This window comes from Puntigrus tetrazona, chromosome 5 (assembly GCF_018831695.1).
Source record: "Puntigrus tetrazona isolate hp1 chromosome 5, ASM1883169v1, whole genome shotgun sequence".
Classification (NCBI taxonomy): Eukaryota; Metazoa; Chordata; class Actinopteri; order Cypriniformes; family Cyprinidae; genus Puntigrus; species Puntigrus tetrazona.
This window is the reverse complement of record NC_056703.1, coordinates 23,755,362-23,765,404: the sequence shown is the minus strand read 5'-3', so window position 1 is coordinate 23,765,404 and position 10,043 is coordinate 23,755,362. Positions and strand designations below refer to the sequence as shown.

At 39.8% G+C, this 10,043-nt stretch overlaps 1 protein-coding gene across 1 annotated transcript; it reads right to left on the bottom strand.

The window, feature by feature from the left end:
• Window positions 1–1,004: 1,004 nt before the first annotated feature.
• Window positions 1,005–9,443, bottom strand: ppm1db (protein phosphatase, Mg2+/Mn2+ dependent, 1Db). The gene is made up of 6 exons (XM_043239376.1): window positions 8,811–9,443; window positions 7,632–7,860; window positions 7,401–7,525; window positions 6,844–7,025; window positions 6,544–6,768; window positions 1,005–2,874 (listed from the first exon to the last, which is right to left on the bottom strand). The coding sequence occupies exons 1-6, from the start codon at window positions 9,271–9,273 to the stop codon at window positions 2,509–2,511; spliced, it is 1,590 nt and encodes a 529-aa protein (XP_043095311.1). The 5' UTR covers window positions 9,274–9,443; the 3' UTR covers window positions 1,005–2,508.
• Window positions 9,444–10,043: the final 600 nt, after the last annotated feature.

Genomic DNA, 10,043 nt, shown 5'->3' with positions numbered 1-10,043 from the left:
TGATGTTTATCTGAAAGCGTAACACTGCAAAGAGATTTTCCGTAAGGGGTAGGTTTAGGGTTAAGGCATTGAAAATATTGTTTGATCAGTAAAAGTAATAGAAGTCTATAGAAAGCGTTTTACATAACGATCTTCAGATTTAATAAAGACTAATCACAGACTAATCCTCAGCAAACACCCTTGAAGAAAACGTTCTGCTTATGTATGCACGTATTCGTTTATTCATTCATCCGTTTTTAATTAAACGAGTAAATAAATGCTCTATTGTCTATGAACGCTCGGTGCACGATACCCTTTTTTATGAACGCTTGTCACAATTCGTCACGTGAACGGACGTGTTCTCAAGCTTTGTTTAATATCTAAATAAGGACAAGTTATTTCTGAAATGCTAAAACGTCTAGTCACAATGAAATGAAGCCCGTAAACAAACACACACATCCCTCAGATGCTGCTGAAGTTGCGTCTTATTAACTTAGGCTATACGTTCCTTTATGAGGACGTTCGTGTTTAGATTTGAAGTAAATAAAAACGAGCTTTAAACCTAAACCCACTTTGCTATGCTATTTATGTTTTCCTTTTGAGGAGGTTCCGAACAGGCGCTTCATCGAGTTGAACGCGCTCACTCAAGAGGAGCAGATCACAAGCGTTTTCTTGTCGGTTTAGCACCATTACGGAGGGTGTGGGTTTAGCTGCTGTCAGGAGTATGTCTCCATCACTCACGCTCTCAGATTAGCTTTCTAGAGAACCGTTCAGCGGTGAACGCTCACGATACTCGGCTTTCAGTCTCGTTAACTAGTACTGACTGACACCTAGCGGTGATACACACACAATGACGCGAACACACACCAGTTCTGCTAAAATATATAAACTTAGTAACCTCTAAATTGCATTTAATTATATGTTTAACTCATTCTTTGCGGTTTATGCTAATGCTAATGCTAATTATGGAGTTCGGGAAACGCTTCCAGGTTCTTAAGAAAAAGGACACACAGAAAAGCAAGACGTAACTATTTAAACACAAAACAGAGCATCTCTTTATTGCAATTCCAAAAAAATAAACCAAACCCTGAACAAGACAGCATCCAATATACTAATACTCCATCCCCTTTTAAAGAGAGATACAGTTAAATCCAACCGATCACCCATTTCAGAAAACCACAGTGAAAGAGGAAAGCCTCCACGAAGCCCAACTGTCCCTGTTGAAGGAGATATTACAACTTGACATCGCCACCGCTTTCGGCAGGGAACAAAAGGGTACAAAAATTAAAAATAATATAAATCACACTCTACAGGTTTTAACATGCAGAATCCGATCTAAACGATATCATTTACGTTTCCTCTATCTCTCAAATGTCATTATCTAGGGCCTTCGTAGATGTGTTGGAAATATGTTTTTTTTTTTTTTTTTTTTTTTTTTGAAAGAAACCATCCATCAAACAGCCACTGTCATTCAGGCAACATCACATGAGCAGTCAAACCAAAGCTGCCACTATAACACATAGTGAAAGTTCATCTCTAAGGGTAAAAACACCATGAAAACATCACTTATTATCCACCTTGACAGTTTACTGGAAAATCTCCTCGGAAAAGGCAAAGTCTCAAAACACGGGGCGACAAACATCCCGTCAAAAACGTGCTGTACACACCTTCGTCTAAACATCGGCTCATAAACACACTTCACGTTAGCTCTGGAACTGGTGTTGGAAGATGTTATCTGCTTTACATTAACAGACATTATCGATATTAAATAACTTACGATACCGAAATACATACGGAAAAGGTGAACAGTCAAGAAACAAAACGCTCCAAGAAAAAGACGGTTTCTAAGGATATAACAGAACATGCAATCCTCAAGCGTTATCAAAAGAAAATAAATACATTAGTCCGATGATCAGAGATACGTCTTAGATGCGTCTTAACTCATGCTCTCTGAAAACAAAAAAATACGCAGCAACTCAAAATGAGAAAGTCGGGACAACGCTAACAAATACATTGAATACCGGTGTGAATATTTAATGCACAAACAATAAAGTATATTGGCAAGGGCAAATGTGCACACAAGCAATGTGGGGCGAGAAAATTTGATATTTTGAAAAATATAACAAGTATAAAAATATATTTTGTATACCTCCAACTATTTGGTCATTTTCAGAAAATCTGTACAGGCATTTCATGAAATCTTAAAGACGGAGATGAATAACGCTGCTTAATTTAAAAGATTAGATACATCCTTTAAATGAATATTCCTTTGATCAGCATTTGTTTTATAAAATTACTATAAATCTGATTGCTAAAAAGGACTTCTTTTTTTTTTACGCTCACCTTTACACCATTAAAATGAAAGAAAAATACAATGATAAAGAGACAAAAAAAACTACATTACAAACAGAAACAGTGGCACAAAGTAAAAACATGGACAGAAACAATAGCAGTTATTTATTCTTGTGACCATGCAGAGCATCAGAAACCAGGATGTACGTCGTCTTAGTATTAGTCTGATGGAGGAGTTCAGCAGACGCAGAGGGTTGCTTTGCGGGGCTGGAGTATAGGGACGCTGGGGGTCCGTTTGGGACTCTTTCCGGCGTTGCGTTTGGGCACGGAGCGTTCACTAGTCCTCCGGCGGGAGCTGCTTAAGGTGAGGGGGCTCCGTCTGGGCCTCTTCCCCACCGGGCTCGACACATCCGGTGGGGACAGGGGCGTCTCTGGGGTCCGGTTACCCTCGCTGGGGCACACAGCTTTGTCCGTGAGCTCGGTGTAAGGGAGGTTTTCCTCTAACAGGGGTTCTGCGCTCAGACTCACTCCTGACAAACCGTTCCTCCTCTCCAGCGCAGGCAAAGACTCGCTGCTGGCTGAGGACAGGTCGGGATCTGGGGTCTGTAAAGGGTCAAACGCATGCATGGTCATTTTCTGATACTATCATTAACATTTTATTACAAAGTACCAGTGACGGGAAGTATGCCAAGGTAGCAGTCATTTTGAGAAACCTGACAGTTTAATTTAGAGACTATTTAGAGATATTTTAATGTCTTTTAATAGGTATTTTAAATGTAAAAAAATTAAATAAAAAAAGAAAACAGCAGTAATCAGCCTATATTTGGCATATAATTATATATAATATAATTACAGGTAGTATAGGAGTTATTATAATTGTTAAATTAATGTTATATTGCAAAAATATTATATTTAGTGGTGTCACATGGTTAATAGCATCCAAAATAAAAAAATACATGCATGCATATATTCATACAAAAAATAAATAAAATATATACACACACACACACACACACACACACACACACACACACGCATACGCATGCATATACTCAAGATAAATATGTGTGTGTGCATATTATATATATATATATATATATATATATATATATATATATATATATATATATATATATATATATATATATATATATATATATTATGTATGTAAACAATTGGAAACGCAGTAAACATTTCACAGCACTACTTATACTACAATATAATCATGAAATATTATTACAATTTAATTGATAAGAAATCATTCTAAAATGTCAATTTTTGTAGCTTTTTTTTTTTACAGCTTCTACAACGTTGTGTAGTGAATACACTATTGACATCATTTATTTGCAATAATTGTTTTTTTAATTATGTAAAAAGCTTTACAGTCTTTTGAATAAGTTAACGCATCCTTGGTAAACAAATATAAACTGACACAAAGAACATACAATGTACTGTACTTTACCCTATATCTTTTTTTTTTTTTTTTTTTTTTAAACTTCACATTCATTTTTGCCCCATGTTTACATTCATAAAAATAGTTATCAGCCAGAACTGTAATATTTAGGAATCCTAAAATATATTATAAAAAAAAAAAAAAAAAAAAAAAAAAAAAAAAAATGTTAAAAATAAAAAACAGGAAATACCAGAAATGGAAAGGACTAAAACTGCAAACAAATGCCAACAACAAAATACAAATAAAGCGAGTCTAAAGTCTGGTCTTCATCACTACAACAGGGGAAACACATCGTGGCTGCTCTTTTACATTCTCTTGCCCTGTTCTCTATTTTTCATTTCCCCTCTATCAAAATCATAACAGCACTAGAAGAGCAAACAGGAAAAACGATCAAAGCGGCCTCCCAAAACCTCAAATCCACTCCACTTAAAAGGATTAAAAACACAAACATCTGTCCACTCTCCAGCTCTCCAAGCCAAAGCAAAACAGCCAAGAGCAGCTGGAGGAGCCGTGCTTCAAACACGCTGGGGCCAAACAAACACGCAGACATGGCTTCCATCGGAACTGCTCTGACAATGGAGGCCTCGATCGGGGAGAGAGAAAGATAGGAGTGTGAGGATAAAGAGAAAAGCAGGCAGGGCCGATGAGCAGCACGTCAGACTCTCTTTTGGTGGGCATGGAGCCAAAGTGTGGCTAACGTGAGCAGGAACTCTGTAAAAAGTCTTATCTATAAGCTTCTGATTGGCCGTGAACCTGGACAGTGTACAAAAATCTCTTGAAGTTCAAGCGTATCATGAACTACTGATTTAGTCTGCTTGAAGTGGCTGGGTAGTGTAACGGTACTTCAGTACCAAGCCGGTAACCAAACTGTTCAAACGTGATAATACCATACTTCTCGCAGTAGAACTGAATAATGACCAACATACATCTGCGCTCTGAAGATGTTCTGACGTGTCCGTCGAGATCAGAAACGTAACGGACGGTTACAGGCTTTTCATTTATTCAGAGTCAAAATCTGCTCAACAATGCTCCAAAAGACAGTGCTCAACTTAAAACTGAGCTCCGCACGCTTACAAATCCTGACTCACCAACAAAGTGTAGACGCGATGTAAAGAGACTCGAGCAGTGTCTTGATTACGAGATCTGGAAAAAGTGCACAGCTGCGTGAGCATGCACTGAAAGTGATTGACAGTGACTCGCTTTCTCTATAGAATTTTAATAAACAACTGAATTGAGTTTTTTTTAGGGCTGCCCCTGAACTAAAAATTGTTCCAGTCAACTTGTTCATTTTTAACAGTAATCACATGTTTTTTAATAAAGCATTTAAATCATAATAATGAGCCGAATATACGCTTACATGCAGCTAGCCACAGCAAACCTCAGAAGCTAACGAGTATTTTTTGATAAACTAGTTCTCGCTTTGTTTTACGACTTAGGTGCATCCAGTTCTGCAGGGTTGAGGGGTCAGGGATGGTGACTTCATCTTCTGTTTCATACAGATTGTAAAATCTAAGAATATATGTGGAAAAGTAAAAAATTGAATCTCTATAAATACATTTTTCATATAAAAGGCATACTGTTTGCTTTCATTACTTACAAAAGCACCATATTTTGTTGTTATTTGGAGAGCAACCAGTTTTTACAGATCCAATAGATGCATTACTCTTATCTGGTTGACCAAAAATGAAGAAGTGAGTGCACCGGCGCCTCCATCTGTCTTGCAGTGAGTGCTCCTGTTCATCTTCAGCTCTCCGAACAGATTTTTCTAGGTTAACATTAGACTGTAAAATTGCTGCTACTAACATATTTAAGATGATAACCTAAAATTGATGGTAGTCCAGCATTTGGATGTCCTGGCCAATGTACTGTATGACCGTTAATGATCTGTCCGTCATGGACTGCGTGACCTCACCACATCCTGTGGATTTTTATCTGTGACTGAGCGACTAATAGAATTTACATCGACCGAGCCTCTTCTCGTAGACTAACAGTTAATCAAATATGCAGACAGCCCTATTTTTCTGTGCTGCGAAGATGGCCAAATTTTACAAAAAGCGTTTCACTGTAAACGTAGAAGTGAAATTATCACTATTACTTACCGACACAACGATAATCACAGCATTGATCAAACTAAAAATATAAATACCTGTACACTGAACAAATCATAGCGGTAACAGCCTAAAGACACTCCTTGTTCTATTACTGTAATGCAAAGTCTACTTGATTGAAAATAGTAAAGTTTTTAAAGGCATTGTTTATTTTTAATTGTTATTAGAGTTAATAATTTTATTTAATTTCTATATGTGGCAACACTTTGGAATAAGGGAACACGTTCACTGTTAATTAAGAGTTTTCCTTGAATAAACCTGTCTGCTTATTAAAAGTAAGGTGGTAATGTTTAGGAATGGGGTAGGATTACATGGAAATAATGGTAATAATAAAATATGGTCATGCAAAATAAGGCATTAATACATGTTTTATAAGGACTAATAAGCATGCAATATGCATGCTAATATCTCTACACGTGTTAACATTTATCATATATATATATATATATATATATATATATATATATATATATATATATATTATTATTATATATATTATATATATATATATTATTATTATTATTATTTTTTAGTTTAGTTTTTACCTCCCCAAACAGTTCAATAATAAAAGTGTATTCAAGATTTTTGCTATGTTATCCAAATTTCTATAAAGAACAGTAAAATTGTACTAGTTTAAGTACTGACTTATACTTTCTTTCCTTTTTTTCAGCCTGTCTTTACAGTGTAGCTTTGTGATGTTAGTGACTGTACCTTGATGAGTGGTGTGATGGAGCGGGACCCTATTGCGAAGTCACAATGCGAGCCCTCTGCCAGGCTAAGTATGACCTCGTCTCTGTGCATAGGTAGGTGAGGTTTGCCAGGCTCAGGAAGGGCGATGACTATGACGCTGGTGTTGTCTGCACGGAGCATGCGCTGGCGCCATCGCATCAATGCGTGGCATCCCAACCGACGCGCAACTGACATCCCGAAAGGTGCCTGCAGGGAGTAAAACGCGCTTTTAGATATTAACACAAATAGCGGTATATCACGCAGTTAGGAAGAAGTTTGTACCACAGCTTCATCGTGGCTCTGGCACACAGTCACTGCCTCCTGCGGTGGCACCATGTTCCAAAGGCCATCGCTGCCAACGATGATGTATCGATGCCGTTTAGGGTCAAGGGTCACCACATTGGTGTCAGGCTCGGGAGACACCACAAACTCACCACTGTAGAAGTCATAGCTCCACAGATCACCTGGAAGGAGATTATATTTGCTTACCTTAAACTTTGCTATTAAAAATACCCCAGAAATTAGTGCTCTGCGATATATATATTTTAATGCGCATCTCATCAGTAAAGCTGGTTCGCTGATAGAGGTAAATTCAAAAGGAAGCCAGTTAACACACAGAGCCGTAGATCACAGACAAGCTATACAAAGTCGTGTTAATTATCACAAATGAATCACCTGTGAAAGTGAACGCGATTTTGCCACTTATAAAGGAACTGGCTTTACTGACTAGATGTGCATGCATATTTCAATGAATATATGCCCAAGCCCAACTAGAAATTACAGAAAAGCAGGACAAATCTCTCAATTCTGATATCAAGGACAATCAGCTAAGTGTTTACCCAGAGCTCTGGCGACAGCGAGGAAGGGGATCTGATCGATCGGGGTGCTCCTTCTGACCGGGCCGTTGTGAGTTAGCCTAGGCCTCTTCCACACCACACGGTTTACACCAGACTTCTTCACCACGCTACGCTCACACAAACAAAGGCAAATCAAGTGGTCTTCCAAAATACAACTGTAATGGTTAGTTGATTTGTTTCAAGTCACGTTTCGCGATGACTTCAAGATCTCACCTGCCACCCAGTCCCTCAATTCTCTGCTTCTCTTTCGGGAGCTCGGGCTTGTGGTCTTGCGTGACCTCCACAGCTTTGATGACTTTATCAGCTGGGTCTTCCCTCACACCCAACACTACAGACGAGTCCCCGACATGAGCCACAAACATGCGGTCTCCTCTGATGACCACCACACTGGCTGTAGTGCCCGAAGTACTGGGGAGGCCAGTTAATGTCTTTGGCCATTCAGCTGAAGAAAAAAACAAACCAAAACACAGTTAACCACGACTGCGGCAAGACGCTGACCAGCAGATGTCACTAGCAGGCCATCACACCCACCTAGTCTGTTTGCGCATGCGTACATTAATAATACTTAGCAGAAAGTTTTGTTGAACGTTTCTAAGTTATTATGAACTATGCTAAGTTATTATTATGAGAAAGTATGATATTATATGTTATTAGGAAAACTATTAATACTCTTTTTTTAATTTTTATGATATGTCAAGTGATTAAGAGAGATGTAATGCTAGGTCGTTATCAGGTTTGTCGTCGTTATAAGCCGTTAGGTGGATATGAAGGTTTTGAATTACTACAACATGCCAAATCATTATGAGAACATTTCTAGTTATTATAAAAATGTTAAGTAATTACGTAATGACTTTTAACTTGATGGCTTCGTTTCCATCATTTTGATGTACAAAGTACATAGTTGTGGTAAGTTACAGTTTATCGGTATATTAAGGCAGTAGGTCACAATTATGAGAAGGTTCCTCATTATTATGACTTACAGAATCATATTTTTACCGAAAAGGGTTTATGCGACATAGTGCATTTGCTTATTACCTCTGACAGCGTCTAACCAGTTTTACCAAGATTCAGCGCATGCGCAGTACGGCGCGTCCAGTCGGGTTTTTTCGTCTTTTCTGCAGTAAGTAGATAGCGTGGCGCCCAATTTTAAAAAGTGTATTATTCCGACAGCTAATTTAAACAAACACAGCCTCTGTGTGTATATCTCTGTCTAACCATATTAAGAACAATTCCAACACGCATGCGATTTTAGTCGTTATAAACTGCTCCGAGGTCTTAAACCATCATAACCACATCCTCCGAGCTAATCACCACATAACGTTAGCTAGGCGATTTAAAAAAAGCATGAACGTGAGGACACGTCAGACCATTCACATCAGAAAATGCTCTTACGAAGCTTTTTCCACATTGCATGGTGACATGCGATGAAACCCTTGCGAATCGCGGCACAAACTTTCCGGTAATCCTTCGACCAAAAGCCCCGCTGCTTCTTGAGAAAGTCCCAGAGATGGTCCCGGGCGAACAGCGCGGCTTCCCGTCCTCCGTGGCCGTCAAACACGGCAAAGAACGCGACGGATCTCCTGCTGTCCCCCGCCGCCGGCTCCGTTCCGTCGCTCTCGTCGGTAGACAGCGTGTTCCTCCACGTTACCGTGACGGGCAAAGGCTTGTCCGCGCAGTCCGGCGGGTCGCTTTCAGAGACCGGCTCCTGATCCGGCTTCGGATCGGTGTGCCCGGCTGCCCGCAGCTCATCCTCGCTGGGCTCGAGCTCCACGATCACCTCGGTTAAATCCTCCATGTATTTCCTTCCTCCTTGTTCGGAGAAGACGCTCACACGCAGTGATAGGTCGGGATTCATGGCCGGTCGGACAGCCGTTGCTGATAGGTCAACCTAAAGACTGCAAACGCGCGATTAAAAGATTCTCGATTTCGTCAAAAACATTTATTAATCCGGGCTCGTCTTTTGTTTATTTTCTAAGCTGCCAGTCCTCCCTTCCTTCGCAGACACACGGTAACGCAGGCAGAGCGCTCATCAGCGCCATCTGTTGGACAGGAGAACGAGCACGACGCAGTGGCGGTTCGTATCCTGCTACACAGTACACCACATTTACTACCTCTTATTCCTACAAATATTCAACACCTTTTAGGTCTAAATAGCCTAATGCAAATATGTTACGTTGTTGTCACGTGACATTGTTTCAGGGGGGGTCTAGCAAGTATGCATTTTGCAATCAGCGTATGAATTATATTGTAGTATGTTTACCAGTGCACAGTTCTTTTAGGAGGATCTAAAAAAGCTTGCCCGCTGAAGCTAAGCAGGGTTGTGCCTGGTCAGTACCTGGATGGGAAACTAGGTCGGTGCCGAAAGAGGTGTTAGAGAGGCTAGCAGGCGCTCACCCTGTGCTCTGTGTGGGTCCTAACGCCTCAATGTAGTGACAGGGACACTGACACAAAGCACTGACTTTCGGATGAAACATTTAAGTCCTGACTCTGTGGTAAGTCCCAGGATTTCTTTTGAAAAGAGTAGAGGTGTGACCTCGGCATCCTGGCCAAATTCGCCCATTGGTGGGGGCCTCTTAATCCTCCCCATATCTGCTGACTGGCTTCATCGCTCTGTCTCCTCTTCAC